We start from the raw sequence: 15,727 nt of genomic DNA on the forward strand, positions 1-15,727 counted from the left end.
CCAGCGAGAGAGCTACTTGTACCTGCTCTTCTCTGATAACAGAGTGGATTTATTTAGCTCTGTTGTGCTCAGCAGTGGCAGGAAGATGACCACACACCTCAGTAGTGGGGTTAGGAGCTGCTCGTGCCCATGGCAGAGAGAGGCTGTTCCAAGAGAATTGTTCCCATTGGGTTTGTCAAGCTGTGGATCCAGGCACTAAGGAATCAATAATGTAAGCGCAGTAGCGGGATGGCTGGCTTCAGTTTTTGCCTCTGTTACTGATCCTCTGGATCCCTTCAGCTTTGCCCCTTGATCTGTCTGGGTAGGATTCATCTGTTCAGATGCATCTGAGCTATTTATCCAGATTCCCATATCTGTTGTAGAGGCACTTCTCCAGGACAATTAATTTCCTTATAATACAGACACCTGCCATAAGATGAGGCATTTAAACTTTGTAGTGCCTACTTTTCCCCACATAGGGATGCTGGATGAGTACCTGGGAAGACACCTGAAGATACATGAGATGCATCCCATCTTTGGTGCCTTGGTTTTCCCGAGTAAGCACTAGTGATAATGTTAAGTCAAGATTGTCTCCTGTAATGATTGTAATGAGATCAAAGCTGCTTTTCAGATAAAGACCTAGCTGAAATCACATCATTAGGAAGTCTTCTCAAGTTACATTCCTCACAATTAGCTGAAGGGAGATATTATCACCAAAAGGTCTAACTTTGTTTTTATTTTCCATTTTAAGGTCTGTCTCTGATGTACCCATGCCACCCTCTCAGACAGCCCGTCAGAAGGCCCGTCAGACAGTCCGTCAGACAGCCCGTCGCCCATCACAGGAAGAGACTGAACAGCGCCAGGAGCTTTGCAAGCTCCTGACAGCTGAGGACTTTCAGACAAGAATGGAGGGAGTGATGCTCCTCCTAGATCACTGCAAAAACAACCCCCAGCTCATCTCCACTAACATTTCCCAGGTAGGTAGGGCATCTCCATCGCTCCTTTCCTGTTAGGTCCCTTCCCAAGCCTGTACCAGTGAAGTTAAAACAGTGTGTCTCACGTTACATACTAGCTGTCTGGGACAGGCTGGTCTCTTCTTACCCCGAATATTTTCATTCAACTCCAGGCATCAGGAAAGTAATTTCAGTCCAAATGTATTTCTCTGGCAGGCATCTGTTGGTGCTGTTCATGAGACAGAATTTCCTGTTGCTGTAGCTTTTGCTGTATCTTACTACCAGTTAGGTTAAAATAAAGGAAATACAGTCACTGAAAGGCTGGAAATTATTCTCTAGAAGAGAAATGGGTTGGGGTGGAGAAGAAGTATCAGGCTGTGTGGATTAAAAAAAATAAAAATTAAAGGATACTCCTGTAAACTTTCTCTTCTATTGCAGACACAACTCTGCCTATTTACTTCTATCCTCATCCCTTTCCTGATTGGGACCATTCTCACCCTTCCTGTGGGTCCTTTTTTCTCTTTGGAAAGAGGAAACAATGGCTAGAGATAGATCTCTTCCTTTTCCTCCCAGCAGCTGGGTTTTTTTTCCCCTTTTCCAGCAAATGGTGCCTGATAATGTGGCTGCCAAGGGACTGAACCTGCTCTAATGAGAACTGCACAACACATTAAACTTCAGAAGTCTACCTGTTAGCTAGACAAATGGTCTGGATACTGAAAAGTTCATCAGAGCCCTGCACTCCTCCAGATGCAGGTTCTGAGACAGATAAAAACAAAACTTGGATCCCATCCAGCCACAGTTTTGGCAAAATCAATACTGCCCTCAGTGCTTGAGGCAACTTTATGGAAAAATGGGTATCATAAATACCTGTTTTCATACCTCTGCAGCAAAGATATTGTATTAAAATGGGAATAATTTAATGATTTATAGCGATGATTTCTGTAAATAATAATGTAAATAATGTAAAGAGAAACACCATATGAACTATCCTGTCCCCACTCAAACCTCTTAATAAAATATGAAAATCTTTCCAACCACCATTAGGTGCAACCACTAAAGTGAGTATTCCATAGGAAAACAGTGAAATTGTGCTAGTGAGTGCTGACCTAACAGAAAACATCACGTTCTACATTTCTGGGTTCTTGTTTCTACATCTCTCCTTGAAACAAAGCCATTTTAATCCAGATTTCATGTCCTTTGTTTTCTTAACAGATTTTTGATGTTTTTGTCCTGAGACTTCAGGATTGCAACAAGAAAGTGAACCAGCAGGCACTGGAGGCACTGGCTTCAATGACAGCCATACTCAGAGATGCCTTGTACCCAGTCCTGACCTCTCTGGTAGTAGCAGTCACTGAGAACCTGAACTCAAAGCACTTGGGGATTTATGCTGCAGCTGTGAATGTGCTGAAAGCATGCATAGATCACCTAGGTAAGGCTGACCTCTGACACTGACTCTCCCCAGCTGCGGCTCCTCCATCTCAGAGCCAAGTGAGCACTAAGGCTGTGGATGGCTGTTGTTGTCTGTGGGAACATCCAGCTGCTGCAAGATGTGTATGAAGTCCTGCCTGCGTTCTTTTTATCCCAATCGGTTGTATCATGTTGGGATGTGTAGCTGAATGGACGCTGCTCATCACCTGGGTCATAGGTCTGATTATTACAGAGAGGACATTCCAGGGATTATTTTAAGTTCCCACTATAAGAGCATGAGGGAAGTGACTAGCACCTGTCATGACTGGTTTTCCCCTGTTTTTCCTGGGAAACTGCATGCATACGGTTTTTATTGAATTGGATTTCTAACATGTGCACTCTGTTAAGTTTACAACCACTAAAACAAGATGAAAGGAATGTGCTTTTTCCTTGAAACACATAGGGGGAAGTGTGGTGGAGGCTCTTTGCTCTTGCTGGGCTTCTTTCCCACTTCTTTAGAATAAACAAGTATAAATCGAGCTGTAAATGATGGCTTGTTCCAAACGTTGTTCTGCATGGGATAAGATTGCTATAGCCAATAACTACATAGCCAAGGTCTGCTGTAAATTCCCTTGCCACACAGATTTATGTCAGCTGTGAAAATGCAGCACTGGGTGAACATGCCTGAAAAATTTAGTGTTGAAGAGGCAGGTGTTAAAGTGGAATTAACAACTTGTCCACATCAGCTGCTTTGCAAACTCAGTGAATCTGCTGACCTGCTGCCTTTCTGTATTCCAAGTATTGGGTTGTTCCTGATCATGAAGTGGGAGAGAAGGGTGAGACCTTTACTGCTCTTGGCCCTTACCCATTTTTTTGTGGTGCGTAGGAGAAGGTTTGGGAAAAGTTGCAGAATCCTGCTAACAGAGGATGTGGCAAATAGATCCCTTTAGGGTTTTGTGTGAAGCTTTCCGTCATTCCCCTCTCACCAATTCTGAGTGGTCACTAAATTTTCCACGCTGGCAGATGCCAGAACAGGAGCAAGGTGCATCTGTCTCTTACCACACTGGCTTTACCCAGAGACAGGTTCTCAAGCAAACAAGGTGGGATATATTTTTTTGTTCTGCTCATTTTTGTGAACATTTGTAAAAGTTCAAACAGGTAACTGAATCACAGATATTTCAAAATTCAAGACCCTAGGGCTTTACTGGGGGAAGGAAGGCTCTACTGGAAAAATGCATGAGCAAAACCATACCATATGCTGTAAAGTGGCAAAAACACCCCAGAACGCTAAAGGATTGTTCACTGCTCCTAGCAAAGAGTAAGAGAGCACAATCTTTTGCCCCATTGCTCCTGTGAGTTTAATAGCTAAGAGCCCAGATATTGCACCGAGGCTCTGTGTTGACATGCCTCAGATTCTGAGCTTTAGGTGAGACTTCCTCATCTGCCACCTTTAATGATCCATGCAAAAGTGCAAGCTGGTTAGAAAACTGTTTGATCACTTGATGTGAAACAAAAAAACCCCAAATGACATACAAAAAACCAACATAAAACATGCAAAACGGAGCACTTAATAGCACAGTACTACTTAAAACCACTTTGGGATTTGACTCTATAGTGGTTCACAAAGAAGCAGGTTGCCTACTCTATCTATTGGTGCCACTCCTGGTGACACTGCGAGGTATCGTAGTGCATCCCACATACACTCTGCCTCCAAGAAAAGCTTTGCTTGGCTTATCAAAGCAGTGAGACTGGAGGCTTGCAGACCAATCCAGGCAGCAGTTTATTAATTAAAACAAGACCTCAAATCCACAACAGGCAGCACAGGAGACGTTAAAATATATATGGCAGTCAAGTTTCGGGAAATCAGGTTGTTTTTCAGTCTCTCTACCAAGATCCGATTCCAGAGATGTTACGAGAGCACCCGAGAGCAGATGGTGTTGGCAATGAGCAGCAATTATCTCTTGTAAGAGTAACTTGGAGTGTTGTCCATAGATCCTAACAGGTAGCTTGAAGATTTAATACCAGCTTGTCCTTAAAGTGTGAATGGATACGTGGACTTTTGAGCCTTCTCACCCTTTTCCTTAGACAAGGGAGGAGGTCACTTCTGCAAAGCTCTAGGATGCAAAACATTTTCATTGCTTACATGTGATTTAAATTTTGAGGGCCCTGATGTGGACGTTTTAACACAGCTCCTTGTACAGCAGTTAACTTTGGATTTACAAATGCGAAATGAGAACTTTTCTTTTTGAATTTAAAATCCTCCCAAGTAATCTGAAGGAAAGAAGTAAAGGACTCAGAAACTGGCATAAATTTCCTTCATTTTACAAAATGCAGTTACCTCTGCCTTTTCCCCTCCTTCCCTTTTTAACTATTTTGTTTCTTATAACCTCAGAAGAGTGAGCAGAAATAAAGGTTTCTCTTTCAGATAACACATTGCTGCTGCAAATCTTGGCCAGCCGAGTGCATTACCTCAGCGGCAAAGCTCTGCTGGATGTCATAGAATGTCTCTCAGGTATTGCCTTCTTCAGCTAATCTCCGCTTCTTGTCAAGCCTTCAGAGGGAATATTTAAAGGGAATGCCTCAGAATAGACAGTGCAGTCGCTTATCAAACACCAGAAGGTCCTGAGCTTGTTCCTCCTGCAAAATACTTGGTGTATTTGGCAGGGGTTTGCCTGGCCTCTGCAGAGGCTTGCAGTGTGTGAGAGGAGAACAGCGCTTGGGCTCCAGCGCTGAGCTCTCACTGAGGCATCTCAGGACCCGCCTCCAGGAAAGAGGAGGCCTAAAAATACCCTGGCTGACTCCTCTCTTTGAAGGACAGTACAGTAAAGGTCATGCAGGTCTGTAAGAGGTCCCTGTTCTACAGCGAACCACCACCCTTTAGAAAAAAAATTGTGGCAACTGGTATTTGTGAGGATCAGTTTGTTTTGTTGTCATAGGATTCTTGTTGTCCTGTTGGAAACAGAGCCTGGGGGGTCACATATTACAGGCAAGGACTTTGTGCAAGGCAGGATTTGGGGGCAGAAGGAGGCAGTTCAGCCCAACCCACTGAGGCTCCCTGCCTGTATTGCAGGTATCATATGGACTCATTTCAGGATGTACAAACAGTCTACTGTGTCAGCAGTGTGCAACACACTGGAAGTACAGCTGATAATTGATTTATAATAGCAGCTTGCTCTGTCCAGCAATAGCCAAGGAATGGAAAAAATTATAATCTCAATATATACTAGAGTATTTATAGCCCGGCTTTAATTAGGACTAAATCCACTTCTAATTATGCCATCATCTTTTAATCCAAGGTTTAATACACTTTGCTTCTTCGTTATGAATCTCAAAAGGGCATGTTTAGCCATAACAAATATAAAAGGGCCTTTAAAGATGATTTGAATAGAGTAAATCTCTGTAAACCCCAAATTTACTTTTACAGTTATTTTAATCTCTTTTTCAAATACAGCATTTGAACATAAATTGGAACTACTTTAAAGAGCGCAGATGTTCTCTCTGGGATTCAGTGGGAACAGACAGCTCTTTCTGTTCTGAAGCTCCATAGTGACCACTGCGTTTAATAGCATTTAAACATAAATTAACTCCTATTTTAAAATAGGTACCCTTTTCCTGCTTACCAGAGTTGGTTTTAGGTACTGTCAGGAGCTGTTTAAATGTTGATGACTGATGCTAGATTAACAGCATAGAGGAAATGAAAGTCCTTCCACTACAGAATAATAACTAGTTACTGCATATCCTTTCTACTGAACAGAAGATAACAAAGCTCTCTTCAGACCATTTCAGATTTTGATCTCTCAGCAAAATCTGCCATGCAAGGAGCCTATTGGTAGTAAATTTTTGTTTGTATTTAATGGAGCTCAGTTCAGAAAATGAGACTTCAGAGACAATGTGCAGAATGTGTTCATTATCTGGCCCCTGTGTGAGATTTTTCTCAGTTCCCCTATTTTAGGGAATGTTGTGAGGGCAATTGCCATTAAACTCGTGAGATGCTCAAATGCCATGGCAATGGGGTTTGAGTAATTACCTAAGACATCCTGAAGTGTGAAACAGCTGTTCATTAGAAGCCACTAAGTATGAGGGGAAAAAACCTCAGATGGGACCCTTCTGTCACAGACCTCAGTCAGTCACTGATGTTTTTAAGAGAACTGTCAGGCAGCACACGTCTTTCGTGGGCTGAAGTTTTGAAGTGTGGGGTCATACTGCCGTTTGCTGTGTGCCGCTGAGCAAAAGGAACAGCCACACGGGACTTCTGTCATTTCTCGTCAAAGGTCACAAAAAAAGTAATCATCCTTTTGTTAGAAATCTTTCAATTACCTCTCTGAGCTGTATTTCAAAATCTTCAGCAGCTGGTTTACACAAATTCTTAATGGAAATAAACAGCGATTTGACATTTTTGGCATTTGTAATGCAGAAGCAGATAGTGAAATTATTTACAAAAGGTGTATGATTCACTTTGATACGTCTATCACGGATACGAAGCCTCTGATTTGGAGAGATGAAGGTCCTCAGAGGTTGGTTATGCTGTTCAGTGGATGATCAGCCACTGTTGCCTGTTTCTGGATCATTGGGCCCTTTGTGCTTGCTGATATTAGCCGGAAAAGCCTTCCAAGAGCCAAAACTTGTAGGTACTTGTAGGTACAAGGAACGTACTTGTTTACATTACGGCTGTTAATCTATTTGTCTCTCTCACCTGGCAGTGCTTGTGGCCACTGTTTATCCCCGGAAACCTCAAACCGTCCACCGCTATGTCCTGCCTGCGCTCTGGTTCTTTTTGGGAAACAAGGCCCTGCCTGTCCGAAGCGGCGGTGTCAGGGCTGTGCTCACCAAGCTTGCAATGAGCCTTGACGAAGTGATGGGCCCCGGCCTGAAGGAGCACGCCACCAGCCAGCCTCAGCATGTGACAAGAAGCCTCTGGGACCTCTTGAACCTTGTGAAGGCTTGATGTGCTCCAGGAAACAGACGCAGGGGTGTGGAGTGAGCGGGACAGCTGGAGGCAAAGGTGGATGTGGTGGTGGCAATTGTTTTATTCTGTGTGCTTGAAGAAGAGGATTTACCCAATAGAGTTTATAGTTACAGATTTACTTAGTATATTTTGATGCAGGTTTAAAAAAAAACAAAAAAACCCTTAAAAAATAAAATATTTTTTAAAAACTTAAAAAAAATTAAAAATATTTAAAAAAATTTAAAGTTATTTTAAAATAAAAAATATTTTTTAAAAGTATTTTCCTAAAGTTTTATATCTTGACCTCGTGTTCCCTAAGAAGTTTGCATGGATACCAAAAAAATAAAACCTGTGTGTAAATGCAATTTGAACTGTAAAAAGGAAAATAATATATTTCTATACATAGAAAGTAAGAGATGTGCACATACATATATTTTTACTTACAAAGTAAGAGATGGGCTTTGGAGGCATTAGCGCTACAGGAACAGATGGTTTGATTTGGGAAGCATAGAATGAGAAGCCAGGACCTGCCTGCCCAGAAGGTACGCGGTGTGGTTATGGGAGGATGTGCAGCTCACTGTATGTGCCAGTGTACGCAGTGGGGGCCGAGCTGCCAGGCAGCCCCTTCACAAGTCTCTGGCAGCTGCTGGTGCAATGGCCTGAGATGTCCAGGTCAGGCTCACAGCCCCAGTCCCATGACAGCAGGAACCTCACCAGCTGCACTGAAATTTTCTTCCCGATTCAGGGGATGCGTCCTGCCTGTGGTCCCCTGTGCGCCACATGCAATGGACTGATGTGGCGAGGTGACGGGTGCCATCCGACTGCCACCCAGCACCCTGGGGCACCCCTGGGGAGGGGCAGGAGAGCGGCTTGGGGCAGGGGGCTGTGACGCCTTGCACATGGGGTGCTGGGTGGGCAGTGAGTGGGCTGAGGGTATCCTACAGGAGCTGGGCAGAGGTAAGCTGTGGGCAGGCATTGTGGGACAAGGCGTATTTTTTTTAAACTATATAGATTTTCTAAACGTCTTTCCGTCTTTTGAGACGTGAAGGATTTGCCTTCTATGCAGACCAGTGAAGCTCTTCTGAACCTGAGATTCAGGAAAGAGTGAGGAGGGGATGTGCCAGTCCTTCACCATATACAGATTTGGAAGCACAAGGGGGAGGAGTGATGAGAGAAGAGGGGAAGGGCTGAAAGCAGCAGATGCTGGTGCATCTGTGTAGTCAGACATGAAAACAAAGCAGCCTGATCTACGTTCATATGATCTTCCATATACTGTCAGGGTTTTGAAAGAAAGAAGAAGTTTTGGGGAGAAGAAAAAACAGGAAAAGAAGGTTAAAAGCGCCTTGATAGGTTCTTGACAGGTACAAGGACCTTGTAGGAAGCTGGGAGGTCAAAGAATACTCCAGGGAGATCTGACCATTCCAGGAGTTTTACGGTCTTATGTTTATGTGCTGCATTGTTCGGTATGTCTAAAGCTATGCAGGACTCTAACTTGCCAGATAAAATGGTTGCACTGTGCCACCTCTTAAGGAATCGTTTTAGTACAGTATTAAAGTGGCAAAACTATTTAGTAGACTCTTCCAAAATGTTTTGTGCTGCTGTTTTGTTTTTGAACTCCCAACTCTTGGTGGCAGGGAGCACTCAGGAACTCATCTCTATGAAGTCTTGCCATGCGATCTAGGCCAGGGACCTGGCTCTGAAGCACCAGTGTTTCTGCAGATCCTGCAGTGGAAGCCACAGACCTTGCAGATCTCATATATAAGTGGAACCTCTTGTGTTCCAGCTGGTACCCATTGCTCCTTGTTGTTTAAATTGCAGATCTGGAACTATGGCACTTCATTAAGCACCTGCAGTTTGCTACTGCCCGAGATCTATTTCAACAGGCTGCTTTTCTGCCTTTTCTTTTTAATTAAGCAGTTGGCATTTCTAGGGGGCCTCCTGGTTTTGCTTCCTCTACCTCAAACGTGATTCTTGCTGTTCTCCTCCTCTGCAGATCTCTCCCTCTGGAGCCCCATCAGTGCTCCCTGCACAGGCTGCTTTTGCTGGGTCCTTTAGTTGTACTTTCTCTTTGGCTATGCTTGGGCCCTTGGGAACGTGGGGGGAACCTTCTGCACTTGGGGGGAAAAAAGCTTTTGTGCTCATGATATGAGGCCTCTAGAGCGTGTTTTCATGCATTTAGTTGTAGCACTTGCAAAGTCGGTTTGAAATGTAACCCATGTAACTGGTTTCTTAACTCTGTTGGCCTTGAGTGGTGCTTTCACGCATACTGCTCCCCACAGTTGGTGAGAATAAAGCATTGCCTGCCAGTACCTATTCTGTCTAGGTGTTTCATTGTTTTAACTCCCCAGCTGAGGCAGTCTCCCTGTAAGAGGAGCAGTCCTACAACAGTGAGATCAAATTTAGCTGACAATGTCTGGTGACAAGCAGAGGGTTTAATGGGTGAAGGTTAATTCAGCTCAGATGAGCTCTCCTGCCACAGGTTTGCACAGGGGCACATCTCAGAAGCCATTAAGAAGCTACTAAGGTTTTTGGATGGCACAAACAAAAGGCAAAGCAGTGTTGGACCTTCTTCCAGCACTGATAAGAATTTAAATATTTAACTTTTCAAACTTATTTTTATTATAATTTTATTATGGAAGTCTCACCAGAGAGGAGACTGCAAGCTGCAATTCATTTAATTATTTCATTTAATGCGCAGTGCAGTTGCTAAACCACAGAAGTTAGTGTAGGAAGATAAATGAATGATAACTTTGTACATTGGCTTACTCTTACCCTACATCCTTCCAGGGGCCCAGGACAGACCCTGGCTGTCACAGATGGTTCTTCCTGCTTGGTGAAGTTGTTGTCATAAGGGAAGGCAGGGGGAAAAGGTAAACATGGTGTCTACCATGAAGGAGTGAAGAAAGTTTACATTCCCCTGCAGAGTAGGGAGTGGTGTTTTGCCATCTCCCTGTGCAGGGGGGCATTAGAACTCTGAAGCTGCATGAGCAGACAGACTGGTGCTATGTACACTGAATCCAGTCTGCAAAATTCATCTTTTCCTCAAATGGGCACTTTCTTCTCACCGAGAGCCAAAGCACACACCTGATGGCATGACTTACCTCTCTTCGCAGTGCCTGTGCCATGCAAATGGGTTAGCTGGACCCTCAATCTGCCTGTGGAAGCGCAACCACAAACCCCTGCAGCAGAACGTACGTGCATGGACTTGGCAGTGCCAAGAAGACTTTGGGAAGGGTATGGAAAAATGAATGGCAAGCTGGGAGGACAAGGTAGGAAAGTTGGACCCAAAGCATGGTGCAGAGGCTGAAGGCTCCTGTTGTAAATAATGTTGATCCTGCCTCATGGTGCTGCTGTGAGAGGTGGAGCAAAGAATTAAAGAATGCACCTGAATGGAGCTGCTTTTGCAGAGGTGCAGCTGGGTTATGGATCAGAATAAGGTGATTCTGGTAGAGTTTGCTCTTGCCAAGGTTAAAGGTGAGCTTGGGAACCAGGTGCTGCAATCCCTCTCTCAAGCAGAGGAAGGGGATTTGCACTGAGGTGGCTATTTTAATCCTTGTTAAATAGTGACGATGGGAGTAAAAGTGGTTGCGTTGCTACCAAATCTCTGACAGCTGCCACTGAATCCTGATACTGTGATACCGCCTTTGATACACACAGAGGTGAGAAAACCACTCTAGTTAAAATTAGAGTTGACCTGAACCATTAAGCCTCCACTCTGCCTTGATATCTTTAGCTGAAAAAAACAGTAACTCTGGCCAACAAACTGCCCCTGTGTTTCCTTAAAAGCCCCCCAACAGCTTTGAATGCAGTTGGCAGTGGTAAAGGAGCTGTAAAAGCCATGCTCTGTGCTAATAGCTGTGCCCTGGATGAATAAAGGCTGTGCTGTTCTCATGGTGGCTTAGCATGTTTCACCTCTGCTGCATTTGAGAGCAGAAAGTACAACCTCGGCCCCCTTTGGAGACCGGGGTGAAGGCTGCAGGATGCGTAGGTCTGTCCCTCCCTGCTGCTGGCTCCTGGAAGGGACGTGGGTGCCCTGCGGCCGGCACTGCAGCTGTGCCCCGGCTCTCAGGCACAGCCTGAAACGTCACATTCCCTCTGATTCAACTGCTGCTGCTGGGGCTTCCTCTGCAGATGCATGCACATCTGTACGCACACATCTATACGTAGAGACACTTCCTTTTCACAATAGTCCTCCTCTGTGCATGCTGTCAGTGTATATAATAGATCAGACTACAAAACTGCTCAGTGTTGACGCATTTCTGCCAGCGCAAACATACAAGTAGTAGTATGTGTTATTTCAAGAAGGGAAGTTGGCTAGTCTAATAAGATGACTTTCACATGTGCGTAATTGTGCCAGTACGGGGATCTCTATTGCTTTGATTGCTGTATTATTCTGGCAGCTTTTTATTTTCAGTATCCCCCAGTGAAAACAAAACACGCTCCTGTTTCCCGAGGGAACGGCCACCCTCCAGCTAACGCAGCCCAGTGGTGCTGGTGGGTGGCCCTGCAGGCTGCACCTCCCTGTGATCCTGCCATTGATGCTCTGTTTGAAGGCGATGGTAACAGCGTGCCCCTCTTTTGGTCCTGCCCAGGGGTGACAGTAGTTCACGTTTCATGCCTGTAGGAAGCTATAGTTTCTTTTTTTTTTAAATTACAGATTGCTCCTGTCCCAGTAAAAGTTGGCCTAAAACCTTCCATAGTGCATTTCCAACAGTGCATAAATCTGTCCCACTGTATCCTTCCCTTACTGGCCCTCTCCTCCTCTTTGTCTTTTGCCATGGCTTCTTTGTGTCATCTGCTGCTACTTTTCAGTATTTGGCATTACAATGGCACCATTTATTTACACGTTTGGGAGACGATGTACCCAAAAGGTCCTATATAGAATAAAGTTTGCTAACTAGATATATCCTCTACTCACAACAGACCTGAAGAAAACTTGGCACAAATCCCAAAGCTTTGCACATTTGCAATCCAAGTAATTTCTGGCTTATAGCTTCTTTCAATTACAATTTTATAGGTAAGAAGAGGAAACTTATTTCATTGGGAAAAGATGCCCCGCTTTTCAGAAGGCAGATATATGTACATTTACGCAGAACGGCAGTCACGTAGTGTTGTTTGTAACTTGTTTGTAGAGGATGAGCCGACCATAAGGCCAACAACAGGTGAGAAGGGTTTCACAGATCTATTTATACTCCAGCCTGGGTGCCGTTCAGCCCAGAGCTATGTGACAACTTGTTGCCATGGGCCAGTGCTTCCCAGCGTAATGAATTCTTGTGTGGCTGGAACAAGCACTTCTAGGTTTGGCTCTGACTGTTGATGAACTGTGTGATCATTGACATTGCTGCCTTTTAAGAAATTGCCTAACAGTTTTGTTTCACAATCATTTGAATCTGCTAAACTTGCATTTTAACGTGTAGCTGCCATTATTCCTGTGCCTTAGGAAAAAACATTTCACAGCCCAGTGCAAACCATAACATTCTGTCAGCATATTCTGCATGGTTGCCAGTTTCTGATGTTACAAAAGAAAATGCATATGTGAGGTATGAATCAGGATTTCTGGAGGAAAAAATCTATTTTATGTGGCTGTGTGTGTTTGCTTAGCTATCATCTAATCCTGGCCTAGAAAAGCCCAGGCAGGGTAGCATGATGGAGGGAAGAATGGTCCGTGAGCTTACAGGGTTGCCATTACCAGTAAAGTGAATGTGTCTTTTTGGTTTTCCTTGGAGACAAAATCAGGGAAACAGACTGCCTGATTACCCCCCTCTCTGCTCTAATATTTTCTCAGATCTTTTTAAAACACTGTAGTAAAGACAGCGAAACTTGCTGTTGGAAGGGCATCACTGCTCTCTCACATCAGAAACATTTCTTAGTCTTCAAACATGGTAATAAACAAATGTGGATGATGCATGGTCCTCCTGATGGTGCTTCAGAGTACTGCTAATTGCTTGGCTTACAAAATTAAATTTAGATATAACTCAGGTCTTGGCTCAGTTTTATGTAAATTTAGGAGGAAAAAAAAATTGAGATGGAAACCTCAAGATAACTGGATCCATTGGGCCCTGTGCTAGCTTTCCGCTTACCTCTTTGCAGGACTGGCCTGCCATCCCCAAATGGGAGATGGTCAGTCCCAGCGCTGTTGCCTTCAACTTCTGGAGCATGTCAGTCTCCTGGGAAGCATCATCTGAAGAACAGAGAAGCTCACACAAGTTCTAGTCTCCTTTACACTGCAAGGAGTCTAAATCAAACCTATCGAAGGACTCCTAAAGTTACTAGTACACTGTTTATTTAAAGAAGAACAAGGGAAAGTGTAGAGTCTTGCATCCGGGTAGGAACAACCCCAGGTTCCAGTATAAGTTGGGGAATGACCTATTAGAGAGCAGCATAGGGGAAAGGGACCTGGGGGTCCTGGTGGACAGCAGGATGACCATGAGCCAGCACTGTGCCCTTGTGGCCAGGAAGGCCAATGGCATCCTGGGGTGTATTAGAAGAGAGTGGTCAGTAGGTCGAAAGAGGTTCTCCTTCCCCTCTACTCCGCCCTGGTGAGACCACACCTGGAATATTGTGTCCAGTTCTGGGCCCCTCAGTTCAAGAAGGACAGGGAACTGCTGGAGAGAGTCCAGCACAGGGCAGCAAAGATGATGGAGTGGAGCATCTCCCTTATGAGGAAAGGCTGAGGGAACTGGGGCTCTTTAGCTTGGAGGAGACTGAGGGGTGACCTCATTAATGTTTATGAACATGTAAAGGGTGAGTGTCAGGAGGATAGAGCCAGGCTCTTCTCGGTGACAACTAATGATAAGAAAAGGGGCAATGAGTACAAACTGGAACACAGGAGGTTCCACTTAAATATGAAAAGAAACTTCTTCATGATGAGGGTGCCAGAGCACTGGAACAGGCTGCCCAGGGGGGTTGTGGAGTCTCTTCTCTGGAGACATTCTAATCCGCCTGGACACCTTCCTGTGTAACCTCATCTGGGTGTTCCTGCTCTGGCAGGGGGATTGGACTGGATGATCTTTTGAGGTCCCTTCCAGTTCCTAACATTCTGTGATTCTGTGATTCTGTGAAGTGCCTTTCTATTTTTGCTGGTTTGTAAACAGCCTCTGCAGCAGTTACAACAAGCTTCACTGTGTGGCGGGAGCAGACAGGCTGCTGAGCCGTTGTGTTGGGAATACACTGGGCATCTAAACGCCTGCTGCGCTCATTGTGTGATTCCAGCAGTGTTTTCCCTGTGGAAAAGCTTTTTCCAGCTCTTTGGCTGCCAAGGGAAATCTGCGGGGCTGGACGGGGAAGTTGTTGCCTCGCCTGGGCTGGCAGAGCTCAGAGGTGCAGTGCACGCTTTCTCCCTCTCTTGGCTATTGGTAGGATAAGTAGTTCTGAAGTCCTGAGTTTTTCAACATGAAGAATGTGGTATCGTAATTTTATTTTAACTGTCCATGGTGCTTTCTAGATTATTTCTTTATTTTGCACCTTGGAGTTGTTAATGTGATATGTGGATCGATATGAAATTTGTCTAAGATTTGGAATTAGGTAACTGCTTACCAGGAGCCCTGTGTCTGTCTGCAGAGCACTGAGTGCCAGCCGGGCAGCCCTCATGCTCCCCATTGCCTGGCTTATCCACATGAAAAAGTGTGCTATGGAAACCTACTGGTATGCCAGGTCTCTTAGGATAATTAACGCATGTATGTATATGCATGTGTTTTCTCTGAAATATAAAGATGAAAGGATCTGCATTGGATATCAGGTTATTGTTTAAAAAACATCAGTATTGAAAAAGTCCAGAGAGATGCATTGCCTTGTGCCCTGAATGTCCATGGTAACTTTATTTACAAGAAAAGACACAAAACTTCAAAGTGGAGGAAAACATTAAAAACACTAAAAAAAAGAAAAAAAAAGTATTATACTGACAGGTTTAGTTTAGAGTTTGAATGTAGTCTGATATTGACTTAGACTGATACTGGGTTCAAGAGGCAGGATGGCTGCAAGGTGCAAATTGCCCCATTGGGTTGACTTCTTAGAGTCACACTCAAAAGCCAAGCAGCCAGTGAATTTGTTGGTTTAGGTTGTAGCAGTAGCACCGTGTCAGCCTTGCTATATATCTTTCTGTGTCTGCTGGAATGCCTGGAAAGTTTTGTTCCCAGCTTTACAGTCACTGCCCTGGGGAAGGACATTGCTGTGTTGGCAGCCCTGGGCCTCAGCTTTCATTCATTCACATGCTGAAGACCCAGTGGTTCAGTAGTAGTAATAGTAAATAAAGGGCAGCCTATAACACGGAAAGCTTTCAGTTTCTTCCTATTTGCTATATAATCAATTCATCTATGCCTCAAGGAAAACTTTATTAAAGCAAGAGGGATTCATATGGAGTAAGACAGCCTTATCCACCCCTTTCTCCTTTAAAAGAACCTTGATAAAGGGTGTACTCTATTCAGTCTAACTCCAGAAATCCTCA

The 15,727-nt window shown here is 44.4% G+C and overlaps 1 protein-coding gene across 5 annotated transcripts in view; it reads left to right on the plus strand.

The window, feature by feature from the left end:
• LOC110356706 (TOG array regulator of axonemal microtubules protein 2-like) overlaps nucleotides 1-7,563 on the plus strand; it is a 29,090-nt gene extending 21,527 nt beyond the window's left edge. For 4 of the 5 annotated variants that reach the window (XM_065058708.1, XM_065058710.1, XM_065058707.1 and 1 more), the window contains exons 12-15: nucleotides 731-956; nucleotides 2,145-2,361; nucleotides 4,765-4,851; nucleotides 7,040-7,563. In XM_065058708.1, the coding sequence (XP_064914780.1) occupies nucleotides 731-956; nucleotides 2,145-2,361; nucleotides 4,765-4,851; nucleotides 7,040-7,284 (775 nt within the window). In that variant the 3' untranslated portion in view covers nucleotides 7,285-7,563. The remainder of the gene's footprint in view (nucleotides 1-730; nucleotides 957-2,144; nucleotides 2,362-4,764; nucleotides 4,852-7,039) is intronic. The other variant, XM_065058709.1, reaches the window with a different exon arrangement.
• The last annotated feature ends 8,164 nt before the right edge of the window (nucleotides 7,564-15,727 follow it).

The sequence above is a fragment of the Columba livia genome, chromosome 3, assembly GCF_036013475.1.
Source record: "Columba livia isolate bColLiv1 breed racing homer chromosome 3, bColLiv1.pat.W.v2, whole genome shotgun sequence".
Taxonomy (NCBI): Eukaryota; Metazoa; Chordata; class Aves; order Columbiformes; family Columbidae; genus Columba; species Columba livia.